This window comes from Acanthaster planci, linkage group LG03 (assembly GCF_054643075.1).
Source record: "Acanthaster planci isolate LZ-2023a linkage group LG03, COTS_SCS, whole genome shotgun sequence".
Classification (NCBI taxonomy): Eukaryota; Metazoa; Echinodermata; class Asteroidea; order Valvatida; family Acanthasteridae; genus Acanthaster; species Acanthaster planci.
The window spans coordinates 23,117,343-23,136,335 of NC_141779.1; the positions used below are offsets into that span (position 1 = coordinate 23,117,343).

Below are 18,993 nucleotides of genomic sequence, written 5' to 3' on the forward strand. Positions count from 1 at the left end.
GCCTGCTGTTTATATGGGCGGCCAAAGTTTCCAGACATATCAACCGTGGTTGCTGTCAGGTTTGGCCTCAAAATGTTCATCTGCCCCATTATATGTACTTTTCAAAGGGTCAACAGTTTCAGTTGGTATCAAGCAGTGATATTTGGCATTCTGATAACTATGTGAGATTTTTCATGCTAAGTGAATTATTGTGCACTTCTGCGCTGATGGCCAACCATAGTTTACCAGCCGATGGTAGGCGAAAAAATATGGCTATGAGATGTAAGAGGAGAGAGGTCTCTTGGAAACTGCATCGCCACATGCAGATATTGACCGCTGAGGTTCATTCATTGTGCATCCATGCCTAAGTGAGGTTCTCCTGAGCAAACACTCCCCTAATTTGTGCACATTCAGTTGAAAACTGGCAAGCATGTATTTTTCTCGGTCAGGATCGAACCTGCAATGTGACCCGATTTGAAAGAGCTGTCTAGTACATATTGCTGCTTGGCAAGCTAATGAGCTATGCAAAACTAGCAGGGAACAGTTATAAGAATAGTAACGTAACAGGCCAAATTCCTTTTTGCTGAGCAAATATTTTCTTCACTGAGCAAACTTCTGGGCTTGGAAGTTTCGTGATCATCCCTGGTGAGTAGGCCAACCACTCTTCTCCGGTCTCAACAAAGCCCATGGATTTTTCCCCCAAATCCTTGTTTTTCTCTGATTTCAGGTTATACTTTTTGTAAATTCAGTATCATTTTTTTACCTGCATCAGCAAAGTGTCTAATGTGCGGCCAAACTTTGAAAGCGCTGTAATTTGTCTCAAACAGTAAACATAAGACAATGATTCTCGAACCTCAGGGATAAATCAAATGCCAGATATGAAGCCCAGATCTAAGGGTCAGTAAAGCCCTTGATTTCACAAGCAACCTTTAGTTTGCATGCATACCTCAGCTTCCAGATAGGGGAAGTGCTGGGCCAGTTTCTTGCCCACCACTGGCCACCTCTTGCCAGTCAGGTTGGCCATCCTGGCCACCTCCACTGCCTTGTCTCCGTACGTTTCGCTCAGGTGCCTTGCAACCTGTGGACATCAAACATGCAAATCAAGATCACCCCATTCTGGGCCAGTTACCATTGGGTTAACCAAAAGCAATCCTTTCTTCCAGTAGACATCAAACCACGTGATGGCTTCACATTTGCTTACCAAGACTCCTCAAAACATTGCACAGTATCTTACAGCCAATGACTTTCCTTTCAAGAGCAAAATATGGTCCGAAAATTTTTTTAAATTTTGAACAGAAAGTGTTATGGATTCTCAAGCACTTAATTTTCTTGTTAAATTATCTAGTCCTATCCCTTACACAAAGGAAATATGGTTAGATTAGATTTCAGACACTTACACATTACATAAGTTATTTTAATGAATTTCATCAACTCCAGAATAATCTTTGCAGAACCTTTCACAAACATCTTTGTGGAGGAAGATTTCCAGCTTTGTTTTTTTTTTCAGATCACTCCAGTCAACGAGCAATTTACAGCGAGAGATTTCTTAACCACTTCGTGCCGGGGTGCCCGGAACTGGAGACATTGGCTTTACACACAAAGCCGGGGTGCCCGAAATCGGACAAAGGAGCTTCGCCTTGTAACAAAAAAAGTACTTGGAACACAAAAGATAAGGCTGCTGGGAATTGCCAACATTTTTTCAGTTGTGGCATTCTTTGTGGCATTCAGCGCGTGCGGATTACCAACGGGGACAAAAGCGCTCCAGGGATGGGCGATACAATACTGCTGGTCCACATTTGAAAAGATGCCAGCAGCGCACTGGGCCAGTTTCGGGGACAAAAGAAAATTACATAACACCGCACAATCTGGGCTCTCTTTACAAGGCGGCAGGCCTGGCTGAAATACTCGGGTGTCAATAAATGTTGTCTGTCAGATGAGAGTAGCCACCAGACAGTCATTCATGTGGGTGTAAACGTCCAAGTTGTGAATTTTGAAAGAACTTTGAAGATGGAAAATCTTGAAAATTTCCCGGGGAATACGTCATGCAACTTCAAATTAAACCCAGCAGCATATGGTTAAAATCAATTTCATTTCCCTTCACGAGGATTTTAAATTTCTATTAAAACAAATTCACAATCTGAGTACAATGTGCACCTCATCGTCCAATCCAAAATCCTGGATGAGGCGGATGAACATGTTGGGTGTCCATCCGTGACCTCCCTCTAAGACCAGGCCGTCGGTCAGCGAATCGTTCTTGGGTTGGAGGTTGCAGGCCTTGATGGCTGCGTCCACTGCATCCTTGGCCATACTGCGATATGTGGTCCACTTACCACCTGTGAAGGAAGGATGCTGAACAGTTGGAACATGTTGATGAAATTCTGCATGGGGGAATGGTCACTTTTTCAAGACTTCGAACATGGCAGTTGATTCTGGCGAGCTGTCACCAAGTGGTTACGGCATCTGCTGAACTAGGCAGGATGTTGTGGGTTGCAATCCTGCCCAAGCAAGTGTTTCACTTTGTTTTCAAAACCTGATAAAATTTTGCATGGGGAAAATGCAACTTTTTCAGAACAATTTGATTTGGCCTGCAGACTTTTGCAAGCTCTGATTCAAAGTGGAGCTATCAACTGAAATACAGTTTTTCATCATTCTCTACCGCTGTTTCTACTGGGTTGGCAAGCTAGGCCGCCACATGCACATGCTCATTTGAGGTAGGCACATATGTACATACCAATGTACTCTGTTGTGCCTATGCTCAAACTGACTGAGCCTGTTTAAATGAGAGAATGTAAACTATGACATTACACAGGTCTGTGGACAATGCCTACCTGCTATGGTGACCATTTTATTGCTACTGACATCAATGACGTGATTTCTGGCAATGGACTCTGTGTTCTTGGCTTTTGGATCTCTGACCAATGGCCTAATGCCACTCCAAGCAGCAAGGACATCACCCCGCCTCACTGCAGAAAAAAGAAATAAACTCTCAAATTAAGGGTAGACATTGTGAACAAAAGTTTTCTCAGCGGTAAAAAAGAAAGGTTGTGCTAAAAACATGCAATCTGATGTCAATGAATATCTATAGTTTTGAACGGGGTTCCAAACTATTCTCTTTTATCAGGCCTTCTTTAAAAATTAGGAATTGTGACTTTTTGTTGCTGATTCAACTTTTGCTTCCAGATTTTATGATATTCAATGTTATTGTTTTGTATTTGTGAGGAATCGCTTTGCCAGATTTTTGGTGCGTGTGACTGTTTTGTATTCATGAGGGGTCAGTTTTTTGTACCCATGAGGGGTCATTTTTTGTGGCTTTGTTTGTTTGTTGGGATGTTTGTTTGGTTGTTTTGGGGCTGTTTGTTTGTTTGTTTTGTTTCACTGTCCTCGTAAGTACTTTTGTTGCTGTTACTGGGAGGAGTCCTAGTTTTCTGGTCTTGTGGTGATTTTTTTTGACAGCCATTACAAATTTTTATGGGAATGGTCTGTTCTTTTCATAATGGGGTTTGTTTCTCAATTAACTTTAATATTTATATGTGAAGCACTTTTCAGGATGATTATATTTGAATTATAGTCTTTTGTCTGTTGCTGTAATCTTTTTGTTATATATTACAGGTGGTTTCCATATCGACGTAAGAAATGCAGAGAGCAACGCAATCAAGATGCAAACTGCAACACAAACAAATGGAAACATGCCAAACAGAAGTGTCGCCACAAAAGCAAACCAGCCCCAGACGGATTGGCAAAGTTGAGCCTAGTTCAACTTTGCCGACTGTCTGCGTGGAGTCGCTGAGTAGTCCTACACAAACACACACTTTGGCATGACGGGCGTACAACGATTTTCTCATGCTTGGTACCACTGATTTTGTCCAATTTCTCCTTATTGCTAGCATATGCAGCCCCAATTGTAGACAAAATAGCAGACCATTAACAAACTACATCAAACTGGAGCATCAGTTTGGCTTCAAGAGGCAACATTGCCACCTAAAAAAGGCATTTTTTGTATTTTTTCACATGCCTTTTTGTTTAGTTTTGGTGGAATGACTTCGCACAGCGTCTCTTCTACAACTGTCTGCGTCTTGACGTCTTACGGACCGTCTGCTTTACAAATAACCATAGTGAAACCAGGCTTGACTGTGATTGTAAGGGTCCATTGAATGTTAATGTCTCAGTGCCCTGCTGCATTGCTTGAGAGGGATTACCATGATTACCATTATGGCATTGGGGAAATGTACATTATCTTGGGATATGCAGCTTTAAGGTAAGATTCTCCTTCCCACAAGTTAATGCATGTTGTATGACATACCCGTGGAAAGTCACTAATAACAACGTAACCCTATCTTGTAAACCACACACAGCCCTCTATGGGGCAGGCCGGCACACTATCGTAACAGTGCTTTAAACCAGTTTTAAAGTGGGCATATAAACTTCAACAAAAACCTGACTCAATACAAATGCAAACTCATATTTCAAAGGCACAGGAAATAACAAAAATCAAAATTGCAGTATGCATTTACAAAGACAGAACAGAGCCAAGCAACACATTAAGGCTTTGTTTGCAACAGGCATTGTTGTAAAAAGCTCTTTACTACGGCATTCCCAAAGTAAAAAAAAAAGAACCCCAAAGGGCAAAATATCTGATATGGACCAGGTCTAAAATTAAGGAAAAATGATACAACCAAGGCCATACAAATATGAAACTTAAACACTGCACCTCCACAAGGAAAACCACGCAAAAGAGATTATTAACCCTTCAGGAATCATTGCAGATATACTTATTACACAAGAGACCAATGCACTGAAGTCTATTCGCTATATTGATCATCATAGCCATACGCAACCCAATGGTCAAAAAAAGTGTTGTCACCCACAGGACTAAATGGATCATTCCACTGACCTCCGGGTCAACACATTCAGCCCCTGATCTGAAATGCATCTGTACGCACCTGCTACTTCCGGACTGAGATAATCCTTGACCTCGTTTAAAATGAACTGGATTTCGTCCTCGGTGGGTCCGGGGTTGTGCGTCACCTTGCAAGGGTTGTCCGTCGTGCCGGCGATGGTGAAGTTCTGCCACGGCAGGAAGAAGATGACCCGGCCATCGCTGGTGGCAGGGTCCAGCAGACCCATGGCTTCTGGACTGAGAGACAAAGAGTCAAATCCCTCAAAGGTTATTGAGCAGGCGTACCTCTCTGAATGCGATTTCGGTGCATGCATGTAGCCACTCCTCATCACCAAGTGCACTCCGTAATTCAAAAAGTCACCAGCAACAATTACAAGAGTATTCATAAGCATCACACGTTAAAGCTGGGTCTTAAAAAATCATAGAAATGTTGGAGAGAGGAGAAAAGGTTAATGTACAGTTTCTGAATCAATAACAGTGGCATATCGTATCAAGTGATGATTAAAATTTCATGAAACTTCGTTATATTGGATCTCTGTTGTGGGGTGTATGGGGCTCCTTTTTATTTTGGGGAAGGTTTAATAACTTGTAGGTAATAGAAATATATTTAATCGTAAAATGTAAAGAAACACTGGCTCACAGAGGCATGTCGGTTTATCAGGAGAAACTTCACTTGTATACCTACCTGTAGTAACCAGGCAGCACGATGTGTATACCTGAGCTGGGTGCACAGATTGTGGTGGCCTCGGGCTCGGCCATCTTCCTGACGGAATCCGTGAACGGCCCCGTCGCATTGATGACTGACTTGGCGAGGACGCTGTACTCCTTGCCTGCAGTAAAGGCATTGTGGGAAGCCCACAGGTTTTACCAATTCCACAACTGGACTGAATCCGTGTCAGTATGATTTATCATACACAGTGACCGATCAAATAAGCATCGGTACAACTGGAAGTCTAGAGCCAAACAATGTAGCACTTGGGAGTTTGGTTCAACAGAACAAAAAAAAAAGGATGAGGAAGAGAAAAAGACATTTCCATTAAAAGTGGGGAAAAACACTCATATATTTTTGAGAATAAATCTTACATGTACTATATAACGATAACAGATTTTTTTATAGCACTTTTTAACTGAGATCAAAGCGCCTTCCGTTATTACTACCCCTGCTCACTGGGCTCATGAAACATTTCAAATACAATCTCAGCTCCCTAAGGAGTACGCAGCTTGATGCTGCCAATTCAGCACACAGCACCTAAATCAACCACAATAACCATCTCTGCCCTCACAGGGTAGCCAATTACTCCTGCGTGGGGAGAAGCAACAAGTGACAAAGCGCCTTGCGCAGGGATACGGTGATCCTCGCACCATGATCCCAGGCTAGATTTGAACTTAAAGAGGACTATGAATCCAATGCTTCTAAACCACAAGGCCATAGCACTCTAAACATATTACAATTTAAATGCTCAAGAAACTTTCTGTTATTTCTAGAGGTACTTTCACCGCGACTACAAACGTATGTACTGGTAAGTCATCGAGTTTGGCAACATATACTTAACAGCCCAAACTCAAAAGAACACCAAGTCTGGGTCGTCTAATTCATCAACAGCATGACTCAAAACCCACCTGTCATCTTGTCCCTGACTAGCGCTCCTTTGATGACCTCCTGGCCACTTGCATCCTTGCCTTTGATCAGGCTAAGCACCTCCGTGTGGTTGGCGACTGTCGCCCCCATCCTCGCTGCTGTCAGTGCGATGGCGATATTCATTCTGGCATCATTATGCTGACCTATGAGCATTTATTTCAAAGAGAAGGTGTTCATTTTGACAGGTGAGCGTAACAATAAATGTGTTATTACCCAGCCTAATCCGAACCATATCAAATGCGACCATTATTAATGGATCCACCATACTACTGTAGATGGTACATACATGTATGCTTCTGTTAAATGTCACAAACTTTGAAGTTTATTCTGTAATAACAATAACAAGATTTTGTAATTGCTATTCCATCCACAGTGTCCATGTTGATCCAGGTGCTAAGCAACACCACGTACGGAAAAAAAGACACAATTTAAACAGGAAAAAAGATTAAGCTTGGTTTTAAAAGCTTTTAAATGATGTGGTCTGCAGTGATCTGACGTTCCAGAGCTTAGGTCATTTCTATTCACATTAACCCTGCAAAGGCCAGGGGCTCCACATTTTCTTCAGTACAGTCACAGGTGCATTCTCTAATTCTGTTTTTTTCTTTTTTTGGCAAAGAGCCTTCAGAAGTTTTTGCCCTCATGTCTCGTGATTAACGGTTAGTGTTTACAAAGAAAGCAATAATCCATCCATTACCATCGTAATACACGATCCCGCCGACCAACTTCTCCTTCTTGAGCATGGGAAATAGCTCCAAGGCTCTTGTCTTGGAGAGAAGGTAGCTGGGCTTCAGGCACTGCCTACCAGCCACCAGGTCGTACATCTTGATGCCTGCCCAGAAATAGGGCAGCTGCCACCACCTTCCGCAAAGACAATACATTTATGAGAAGCGCTCTGGCTAAAACCACGTGTATATGTGGAAGTGGGTAATAATTACACCCATACAAGATCATGAAGAACCAACCAATGGAAAAGGGATGCCCAGTTTTACTTTTTTCAATCAGTTCCATGGACTTGTCTCACATGGGGCTACTATTTATATGGCTGACCAAAGTTTGCAGAAACGTCCAACTTGGTCGGTGTGAGATTTTTCCTTGAAACATAAATTTGGCCCATTATCTTTAAAGATGTTCACGTTAGTTTTGTATCTACATGTGGTAATGTTAATTGTTTGGAATTTTGATAGCTGTGTGAGATTTGTCTTAAGACCCAGTAAACTTTTCTTTTGTTTCTGTGCTGACGGTAAGCCATAGTTTTACCATACCAGCTACTGCGACGGTAACACAGCAACTCTGATGTAGAAAAAGCAGGCTCTACAACCAAGAACTGCCTTCAAAAAGATGACAAAATAACTGATATATCAGACACTGCCTGAATAATTCCCTTTGATTTCAACGACAGGTTCCATTAACGGATAGTCAATCGAGTGTCACCGAATGATCTGTCCCAATGCACAGCATGACTACAATGGCAAATGCAAAAAACCAGAAGTTCTATCCATGGTACAGTTAAAAGAACATTCTATAATATGGGCACAAGAAATTTCTGAACTCGTCAGAGATGCAAAGATTTATCAAGGCAGATATGAATATGTATACACGTTCTTTGGATGTGAGCAGAGGGAATAGGCAGCACGTTTTGGGAAGAAATCAACCTAAAGAAATCAACCTAAACAGGCCTGAAACCTCCATTTTCAATCAAAATTGTCAAATAAATCCATTGGAGATGGGGCAAATACTCACTTGTACACCGGCAGCATTATGGGAAGTGGCGAGGAGAGATGAGGGGCAATCTCTAGCAGGTTGGCCCTTTCATGCAGGGCCTCCTTGACCAGCCGGTACTGCTCTAAGTCCAGGCCCTTGATCGCTTTCTCCAGGTAGCGCACGCCGCCGTGGATCAGCTTGGTGCTGCGGCTGCTGGTGCCCGCCGAGAAATCGTACATCTCTACCAGTGCCGTCTTCAGCCCTGGGGGGAAAAAATGCCCTTGAAAATGCACTTTTGTGTTTCAACTAACCTTACTTTCAACTTTGTTTTACTACATTGTATTTTAAAAGCCACATATTTTGGCACACTTTGGAGGTTTTCTGCTGATGCCAATTCCCATATTCACGAACAAAACTGTGGCGCCTTTTGAGGGAGAGGTCTTCAATGTTGCATTGATTTGCGCATAAAAGAAACTTGAAAGTTTTGACATTTGCTGTCATAAACTTCCCTTTCTTTTGTGATTTATTGTTAGCAAGTATAACCGACGTGTAGCACTCTCTCAAAAGTGCTTTCAATGAACAAAATGTTAGATTTGTAATTTGAACAGAAAACATATGAACTGAACAATGGACCAATCTCCATGTTTGAAAAAAGTGCATTACTCATTACACTTAACCCCAAAGGTTGTCAAATAGGTTTCATTCATTACAGTGTGGTATAAAGTTGCACCTATAATCACACGGACCTCAAATAAAGAATACTCCTGGGTGATTATAACATGTGGTGTATGGTGAACTCTCTCCCATGAAATCTGCATAATTATGTTTATGTACTTGTAAGCACACAAATACCATAATTTTTGGAATATAAGCCATGCGGTGTATGAGCTGAAGCATGCGAAAATTGGCAAGTTCAGATTTAAAGTCGGCAAATAAGCTGCACTGCAGCAGTGACGATCCAACCATGAAGGTTCATTGTGCTGTTTCCTGAAGCATCAGTACAGCATGTACGGTATGTAAAAGGTTCCACTACATGTGCGATCCTAATACACCAAAGCAGAGTGCGACCGAGTGCCACCATTCAAAATGAATCAAAAGTCCTCCCAAATTAATACATTTTGCAGGGTGGATGGTTGTCCTGCGTGGGCCGTGCGGCAGCTCTTGCCTTTTTTCCAAGCCCCCAGCAAAAGTTATGTGGATGTACAATAAAATCTTGGTAACTCGAATTCAGTTCAGTCGAAAGACCGTTTATCCGGTAGGCTGAATTTTTCTCGCTAAAAGAATACAATTTATTACAAAAATACCTCAATACCTCCAAATGTTCACAACACTACATATGGTTATCTCGAAGCTTTTGTGACGCAGATAAAAAAAAGCCAAATTGTTTCAGGTAAAGGACCGCCGCGAGACCTTAATTCAAGTCTTCACAACCAAGCATGACCGCCTGTGTTGCATGCTGGATAGCACACACACTGCATACACCATCCTGCACCGACCGCGACAAATCCTGCTTTTGGGCTTACTGCTACCGCAGACCCATTCATGGAGAGTCCAATCGTTGACTCTTTCCGATAACCATGTGACCACAGAAAGTGACATCATCAGAAAACCCAAGTGAAAACAAGCCTCTAATTCCGTGGTGCGTCACGCCGAACACAAGATCGGCAAAAAGACAAGATTTGCTACACAAAGGTACATGTACATGTACTAGGTTGATTTTTATTTAGTGGTAGAAAGAAACCATTAGGTAACAACAACAAAAAATCTCAGTAAAACTATTATTTGTTTGTAAAAAATACACCATGAGAAAGAATAAAAAGCAGGAAACTATCACTAAATGTTGCCATTACAGCAGAGCAAGTAAAGTTTGTTGTGATTGATTTTTCATTTATTCTTCGAGGTTCGAGTTACGTAAACGACAACCAACATGACCAATGAAAACACGACTGCCCCACTAGTGCTGTGCATGGTACGTGTGGACTGGGCAGGGTTTCTGTGACTGATTTTATCCTTCAAAGTTTTTCATACAAGCATATAAGCCGCAGAGACAACTTTCAGCATGAGAATAAATGTACATGTATAAGCCGTAGCTTATATTCCGAAAATTACGGTACATGCGCACATCAAATAATTAACTAACTCTTATTCATCACCTTTATGCCCTCATCTATTCATGGTGGGGTTGCAAGTGGTTAAACTAAGCCCATTTTCAACTCGATTTAAACTATAATTCAATTTTACATTTAATGTTTTGGAAAACACAGAGCACATGTATTTGGGTGACTGCTGACGTGATATTCCTTGAATACCTATGAAAATCCTGACAGGAAATCTGCGGGCACATCTACGTGTACAGACACATTTTACTCTATTGACAGATCAAATCCGCTCACAGAAGCAGAAACAACATGACGAGTGCCTGAACATTGTCACTGCATTCTGACATCAACTGTTGCATAATTTCACATTCATGTACATCTATGGCTCTGGTTCTGCTAGGGGCCTATTTGGGACCGAATCTAAATTTCCCTGAAGAAATTGAAGGAACTCATAAACTTCACGAATACACTTCATTGGTGAATACATTTTCTGTTTTGAAAAGCTATCTTTATATCATCTTTAAACTCGTGTTGACAGTCGACCTTTGTTCATTTGGCACAGCCATGAATAAGCCTCTGCACTGATGACGTCACATTTTGTTTACATGTGCACTTTTCTAAGAAGCTGGGCCAACAGTCCACTAAGCACTACAGCAAAAGCCCACGCATAAAGAAAGTATTGCGTCATCAGTACAGAGGTCTATTGATGCTTACTGATTAAACTCAAAGGAGTGGGGTCCAAATTTCTGTTCTCAGTTTGGAACTAATCACCGAGGTTTGTGCTCAATCAGAAGGAACGGCAAGTAAAAATCAGAAAGCAGGCAGCTTTAATGAGCCTGTACTCTGACTAAAGTTCATTGGTGACAAGGTTCTACAGTACTGAGATCTATGTGGAAAGCTGAATAGTGAGAATGCAATTTTACTGAGCACTAACAAAAACTTTCTTAGCAGAAATTGTTTACCGGCTAAAATGCCTTGTGGCAATCCTACTAGTGACTGGTTCCCTGCTGTTTTTGCAGAGACCAAGCAAGTTTGCTTGGCAGATCTGTGACCTCTGTCCTGGCATTTACAATGTGCTGCCTGGCATTGTTTGCTTGAAAGCTTCCTCAGAAACTCCAAAATTGAACCCTTTGTGCCGGTAATACGCAAACAAGTGTATTCTTTGTCAGGCAGGTTCACTTGGAAACAGTCCCAGTTTCAGCATACAGGCCCCTGAGTTCTAAAATATATCCGCATACTGCAAGAGCTGGTGTTAAAGATAGACTTGGACTGTCCGTATAAAGTCACTGTTAAGGGGGCATACCACATTTGCAGTTATCCAAAAAATTGAAATATTGTTGAAAAGCTTACTTGGTTTGAAGATGGTGACACTAAACTCCTTTTGAAATTATTCTTGCTGGCAAACTGTCATTTTATGAATTTTGGGCCGACTAAATAGTTGAAAGAGAACCTGGTTGACTGTTTCATAAGCTTTACATGTACATGTACTTCAGTAGTATTTCATATCTCTCCAAGAATTAGGAATTGGATGCCTATACCCACCGCGACTGACGGCATCCAGCGCCACTCCACATCCAGTAGCTCCGCCCCCAATGACTAGCACATCAAACTCGTGAGTGTTCTGCAGTGACTGCATTTGCTGCTCTCGAGTCGGCAGGGGCATGCTGAGGTGAGCATTGCGCAGCTCAGCAGCCACGACATGGGCCTGCCGATTCTGTCGGAAGGGGTTTTTAAAAAGAAATGTGCGATTTCAAAGTTTGTTTCAAAACACATTACCGGTACCAGTATTTTTTGCACATGTAGGTCACGTACATGTAGGTCATGCACATGTAGGTCACGTACATGTAGGTCATGTACACGTAGGTCACGTAAGTTGGCACATGATTTTAGTACTTACATGACTTAAGAGAGCAGCACTGACAATTATTAGATACAAGTCAATAAGAAGTCAACAGTCAAATCACATCAAAATATTCTGTGTGCGTAAATGTACAGCATGTGCTGCTAATGTTCACGTATGCAACTACGCACATGATTTCAGCAACAAGGCAATGATGCCGATGATAGGTACTATTACGAGTCCCATGAGAAGTCAACAGCTGTCAATTAACGATACAGCCATCTGCATTGAATATAAACTTCACTTGTGAATTCTGAGGTATAATGAGGCACAAATGACTATTTCTGATTTTCTCCCCTCAACAGACCTTATTCACAAGGAAGCCATTTTGATCATGTTCCCTAATTCTATCCAACTCAAAGTAATATCACTGCCAAAGGGGTGGTACCAGGCTATTTGGGGTTCCATGCCTCACTTTCAATTGTTTTCGAAGTTGCTTAACACACATACATGTATGTAGATCTTCATGATAAATCACAAAATTTAACCTGTTCATCACTTGTAAATGAAATTAATCTGTACTGAACTTTTTTGCTTACATGTAGGCTCCCAAAATTAAAAAAGTAAACCTTGCTTTCAATTCAAAATGGCCGATTTGTGAATAAGATCACTTTTAGTTTTCCAGTGTTATCACATACTGATGAATCACCAATCCATGATGTGGTTCTTTAAGGGCATTTCAATACCCCCCTCTGATATTCTGTCACTGAAGCCTTGCATACAAGAAGGTGTGTTTCCTAAATACACTACTCTACTACTAACTTGTGGCAAATTCAAAGTTTCACGTCAGCTGCTTCACAAACAAGTACAGTTCTTTTTATTAAAATGGTTAAGAAGTATGTCTTCACCTCGCCGAAAATGCTCGCCCTTTCAGAGGTTGAAAGGTTCCCAAAGTTTAAACAATGCACAACCTTTACATTATTTTAGTGATTCACAAAACTACCAATTTCTATACTCATCCAGTCATCCTTCAAGAAAAGCATTGACCAATTGCAAGCTTTTACTGGCTCCAGGTTTTAAAGACTTTTTCCTTCTGTCTAAGTTGGCTTAATCCAAACCAAACCACAAAAGTGAATTCCCAATCTAAATGTACATGCACAAGTACCTTGGAGAGTTTCTGAGCCGAGTTCCTGCTGACAACGTAGCCGGCCAGTAGTGCGCCAGCTCCCAGGAGGCCCCCGCCGATGACAACCTTGCGCAGACGGCCAGATGACGCCATGACACCAGCCAACTAACCAAACCTGTCTACCAGGCACAAAACAAGGAACAGGAAGATGGAGCACTTGGGTGATTCTGAAGCCAAATCTATTCATTTTGACCAATCCGCAAAGACACTGTATTTGTGGATCACTGATGTATATGTGTAAGAGCATTAGGCTGTGTTCTGCTCACTTGGCTGCGGCTTGATATTACACATGACTCTATGAGAGCTGGCAGCAGCCACTACATAGACTCGCTGCCATGTACATGTACCAGTATTTTGGATGTGGCCCGAGAACCTACACGTACATATATGTACATGCACAGGTGAAGATTGTTGCTCTCGATGTAAAAAATATTATGTGACAACCACAGGCAAAGAGAAATTTTCAACAAATTTTAATACAGGGATTGGATGCTACAGTAGTTCTGTATTATCATTTAGTAGTTTTCTTTGAAGCTTTAAAGGGCATGTCGGCTGGCTAAATACTGTGCACAACCATTTGTGACCGGCTCTAGAAAAATGGGTAATAAGTCGCCAGATTCAGGTTACAAGTTTTTAATGTGACTGGATTCTATACATCAAAAGCTAGAATTTGATATATGAATGACCCCCGCAGCATGTTGCGTTTGGGAGATATATAGACATTTGTCATATTTTGTATGTCCACATTTTCATATTTAATAAGTTACACTTTTCAGGAAAAAGCTCATAAAGTGTAGTGCTTGGAAACACAATTCTACATGTACATGTAAATAGGATTTCCTACTGAATACTGATTGAACAATTTTTTTTATCTTTATTCATCAGTATCCATGTTTGTAATCACAAATTCGGAAAATATAAATATTATAGAAGCTATTAAATGAAAAAAACACAAAATCACATTTTTGAAGAAAATTTGCCCTCTCCAAATAGAACAGGCCATGACATGTGTTGGCATTGCGTGACTTAATACCCTTTTTTTCAGAGCAGGTCACATTTGGCTAGACAACAATCGTAGATGCACATGTACGATGGATCACATTACCTCATGAAAGAACCCAATACGCATGTACCACTATACTAGTACACGTAACCCACATACATGTACATGTACGTGTAAAGTACCCAGTTTGTGAAAAAAGCACATTGTAAAGAATTTCCAATGGACAATTTGAATGTCCTGTTATTCAATCAGACAAAACATATCATCAACCATCAACCAGTTCAGTTACATGTACAGGTGTCGAAGGGCCATAATGCCATGTTGCACGGGGCAAAAATTACTCTGTCACTGCCACTTTGTCAAATCCTATGAATAATGTACATGTAGAACCCTAGGACTGTTCAGAGAAGAAAGTGCATTCCGCATTGCATGCATTCTGCATATTAATTTGAGACTGGACTTAATATGCTCAGGATTTACATGTACCACAAAGCTTTTAGTTAAGAATAATCTTTTTTTGGTTTTTCTCTGTTTTTTGTTTTCAAATCATAAGGGACGTTTTGAGTAAGACCGGAAAGATGGCACATTTGGAAGTGGGGATTCCCTCCATAAGCTAAATGCATTGATACTTGTAGGTTCGTCCCTAGTGCATTTCTGCATTTCTTTGCAAGGGAAAAACTGCAGCACATGAATATTGCATACAGATTTGCAGACAAGGATGAAGCAAAGGTGAGGAATGGGGAATGTGCATCCGTTGGTTTGGCAAAAAAGCCCTCAAGAATAAAATGGTCGGATTGTCCAAAAGTTAGCGCACAGGGAATTCTTCTACAAGTAGTTACCGTTTGTTCTTTCATATCCCCTGCCCCATCACACTTAAGTTTTACATGATCTTAGTATATCAGCAAACAATCCAGAGAGAGGGGTCAATCATGGCGAGATCTCGTACAATGTACACTGTATAATAAATGGAGCACCCTCCATGCATCAAATGGCCTCTGACTTTTCAAAGGGTAACGAGCCCAAAGGGGCCTCTAAGAGTGACCGCATGCCACATTTCCTATGGATTCGCCAGAAACCGTTCAAAAGATTCTGAGAGAAGTTGCAACCTGTCACTACAAAATGAGCTGAAAGTTGTAATTTTCTAAAATTGAGGTATTGGTATTTTTAAATTCGGCAGAAAAAGAACTTTCCAATGATATATGACACTGGTAAAAGTAGAATGACAACGTGACATTATTCCGACAGCTTCGTACCTTTGTTTCCGACATTGTTTAAACATTTCTGACCGGGCACGAATAAGGCTATTGTCAAAATTGGTAAGAAAATGACTTTTTAACTACCCGATCCTGCTCAAAGTTCGGGACTTCACTCTTATAAAATATGACAAAACCCCAAAACATGACCTCCTCTTCCATTTTAACTTGAAACATCATAATATGAATGAGCGGAGTGCGACTTTATGCTCAATTTGTCATGACAGGTCACAATGACCCCGTCATCAGTAAGGATGAGATTGGTTGGGGTCATGTTAGTTGGGTGCCTGGTGCTACGGTGAAGACTGCACATATTCCAACAGAATTGGTCATGTAAGTCCCTTACCAAGCGCAAACAACCTGTGCACAAACGCGGAGCATCCCTACTGTTTAATAATACATGAGCCATCTTTTCTTCATGAACTTTAACCCTAACAGTTCTTCATGAAATTTGCCTCAGTACTCAGTACTACAAAATACTAAGCGGTAGTCTAAACCTGAAAGACCTAGCGCTACAAATTACTACTTCTGGCTAGGGTATCCTCCACTGTTACTCGTACAGAGAACAATAAAGTTGTGTATTTATAGTGCCAGGGCACTGTATGGTACATTGTCTTATCTATTGTATTTTATGGCTTCAGAGAACAATAATGTCATGTCCTCTTACAAGCGCCAGCACTGTATACTACATTTTACCAATAAGCAGTACTTTGTAGTATTCAGGGCTGTGAGGGTAATACATCTGCAATTCTTTCCTTTATGCATACTGAATAACCCTAACACTCCTCAGTCCTCCAACAGGTGAAGGATTGAGGAGTGTTAGGGTTAAGCTAGCCCCACTTGCATGGTACGGACTCTCACTCTAAGGATGGATCGGGAGTGAGAGTCCGTGCCACACTAGTGGGGCTAAGATTAAGCATAACCTTATTCAAGTTATTGCACTGAGCCAGTACAAAAAGTAGCGAGAGTAGTCTACTCTGAGATGGTGAGACACTGCATTAGGTCCTGCTGAATAATGTCATAGTTGGATCTTGTGTGCTGTGGAACGTCCCCAAAGACATTACCAAAGGGAAGCTTGTAAGCCCTGAAAATAGTTGCTCAAGTTTGGATAAGTGTTCGGTATCCAACTTCCACTCAACATGCATGACATGCTCAATATGTCAAATAGAAGAATAAACACGATAAATACTAGGCAATTGCATGGTATCGTCAGAGGGAGAGTTCCATCCCTTAAAATGTGAAAATGTTATCGCCCGACTATGTCCAAATATTTTAAAAAGGGCGCTTTTTAAAGTCCAAATTACTCGGACTAGGCCTACCAAAGTACCATACCCACCATCACGAATGACATAGCGGTAATGTCGGTCGTGGCGGGTACGATATGTTGACATTACTCATTAGGCTTATCACGTTCTAACCTGTGTTTATTGACTGCAGCCACACTATCTAGAAACTAATCACTCAAATTGTCCAGCATTTTCTTTAGATTCGAGGAACTTATAACATTTCCATTAAGTGCAGCAAGCAGGGCAGTTCACGAGTTTGATTTGCCACTCCTTTCTCGTAGCGTACATGTAAACGTATTTTTATGTACTACTAGGCCTACATACCCAGCGCGCTCGCTCGCGCGGAGAGAACTATACCAATGTAAGACAGAAACCCTGAAGCATATCATTTGGTAAGTGCTTTAAATGGCACATTAAAAAGTGCACCAGTCTAATTTTGTTGCCGAACATCAACATACGCATGCGTACTAAAATTCTGTCAGGAATTCTTTAACAACGGCTGATACCTGTGTTTTGCTTGAATTTACATTTACTTCTACATTTATTTCATTTTTCGGGATACATACAAATTACAGCCAAGAAAGTTACATATATAAAAATACAAACATTACAAAGGGACAAAATCAATAAACAAAAAACAATACACAATATCCACTTAGCTACCGATGGATTGCCAAAAAAAAAAAACAAGTTTCTGTCGAGAGGTTCTCCAAACTAAGTGGATTATGAGAATTCCAGGTATAAATGTTAATGTAGCATCTTAACAGGGGACACAATTTTTCAATGAAACAAAATACGTAAGTTCTCGACATGACATGTAAATATTAAACTGAACATAATGTCTGCAATTAAAAGGAGAATAAATAATTGAAGTAAATAAAATTAAAGTCGACCAATCTACTAGATAGTAAAATGAATATGAACAGTACATGTATATACGGGGGTACGGGTATCAATATTAATCAAAACCCAGTTTACAAGGTATTGCTAATGCATAACATTCTAATTACATCTAATACCGAGAAAATGCAGCTTAAACCTAATACTCCTCAGTCCTGCACCTGTTCAAGGTGTGAGGAATGTTTGGGTTGATTTACTGAAATGTGATTAGATAATTGCCTCTGGTGTACAGGAAGAGAAGAGGATTCTGATATATGTATGTTGGCAAGAGTGTTCTACGGGGCAAGTGAAATAGGGTCTAGGCTGAAGAGATAGTCTTGTAAAGAGTTGATGAAAGGTTTCAAAGAAGGTTCGAGACAAAGGCCCGGAATGTCACCAGAGAGTAAGTTAAAGCACCTTGGAAGGAAGATGAACGTAGAAAATTTGGAAATAGTACGGCTGTATTGGTGCTTGAATAACAAAGTGTTGGTTTTCCTGATGTTGACCTACGGGAGAAATTAGGAAGAAAGAGAAACCTGTTTGTAGAGGCATTTGACAACAAATGAGATGCTGAGGTAGAGTAGGCGATTGTACAAAGGAGGCAGTTGAAGCTTGGCAAGACATTGTTGATAGGTAAGAGAAATAGCAACATTGTAAGGAAGGCAAGATTTAGTGAAGCGGCGTTGGATTGTTTCAAGAAATTGAATGTGGTTTTTCTGGTGGGGTAGCCAAACTGGTGAGTCGTATTCCAAGACTTATCTACAGAGAGAAGCATAAGTTGAGTAAGACACTGGCATTTCTGGATTTTACAATACGTCTTATGAAACCAGCAAGTCTGGAACATTTTCTGCAAATGGTGTCTACATGTTTGGACCAGTTGAGGTTATTTGAAATAGTGATGCCAAGATATTTGTAGGAGGAGACGACTTCTAGTGGTTCAGAAACTGCAAAAAAGTATGGAGTTAGTGATTGCTTTCTGGAGCGAGTGATATGCATGACCTTGCATTTGGTGGGGTTAAGCTGCATAGAATTCTCAGAACACCAGTTGAGGATAGAATTCAGGTCATTCTGTCAAGTGGAAGCGTCATTTTTACATTTAATAATTCTATACAAAACAGTGTCATCGGCATATTGAGGGAAAGAAGATTGCACATGGTTTGGTAAGTCAACTTTGAAGAAGTTAAATAAAATGGGACCTAAAACGGAGCCCTGAGGTACCCCTGAAGTTACA

General features: G+C 40.9%; 1 protein-coding gene across 4 annotated transcripts in view; it reads right to left on the reverse strand.

The window, feature by feature from the left end:
• Nucleotides 1-18,993, reverse strand: part of LOC110990777 (glycerol-3-phosphate dehydrogenase, mitochondrial-like) — a 52,361-nt gene that overhangs the window by 7,307 nt on the left and 26,061 nt on the right. The window contains exons 1-11 of one of the 4 annotated variants that reach the window (XM_022255887.2): nucleotides 17,016-17,229; nucleotides 13,321-13,456; nucleotides 11,858-12,029; nucleotides 8,256-8,478; nucleotides 7,210-7,373; nucleotides 6,497-6,658; nucleotides 5,562-5,706; nucleotides 4,920-5,113; nucleotides 2,808-2,942; nucleotides 2,134-2,312; nucleotides 926-1,057 (exon numbers count right to left, since the gene is read on the reverse strand). In XM_022255887.2, the coding sequence (XP_022111579.2) occupies nucleotides 926-1,057; nucleotides 2,134-2,312; nucleotides 2,808-2,942; nucleotides 4,920-5,113; nucleotides 5,562-5,706; nucleotides 6,497-6,658; nucleotides 7,210-7,373; nucleotides 8,256-8,478; nucleotides 11,858-12,029; nucleotides 13,321-13,434 (1,620 nt within the window). In that variant the 5' untranslated portion in view covers nucleotides 13,435-13,456; nucleotides 17,016-17,229. Of the gene's footprint in view, nucleotides 1-925; nucleotides 1,058-2,133; nucleotides 2,313-2,807; nucleotides 2,943-4,919; nucleotides 5,114-5,561; nucleotides 5,707-6,496; nucleotides 6,659-7,209; nucleotides 7,374-8,255; nucleotides 8,479-11,857; nucleotides 12,030-13,320; nucleotides 13,461-16,933; nucleotides 16,952-17,015; nucleotides 17,230-18,993 lie in introns of those variants that run through there. The other 3 variants (XM_022255880.2, XM_022255904.2, XM_022255890.2) reach the window with 3 other exon arrangements.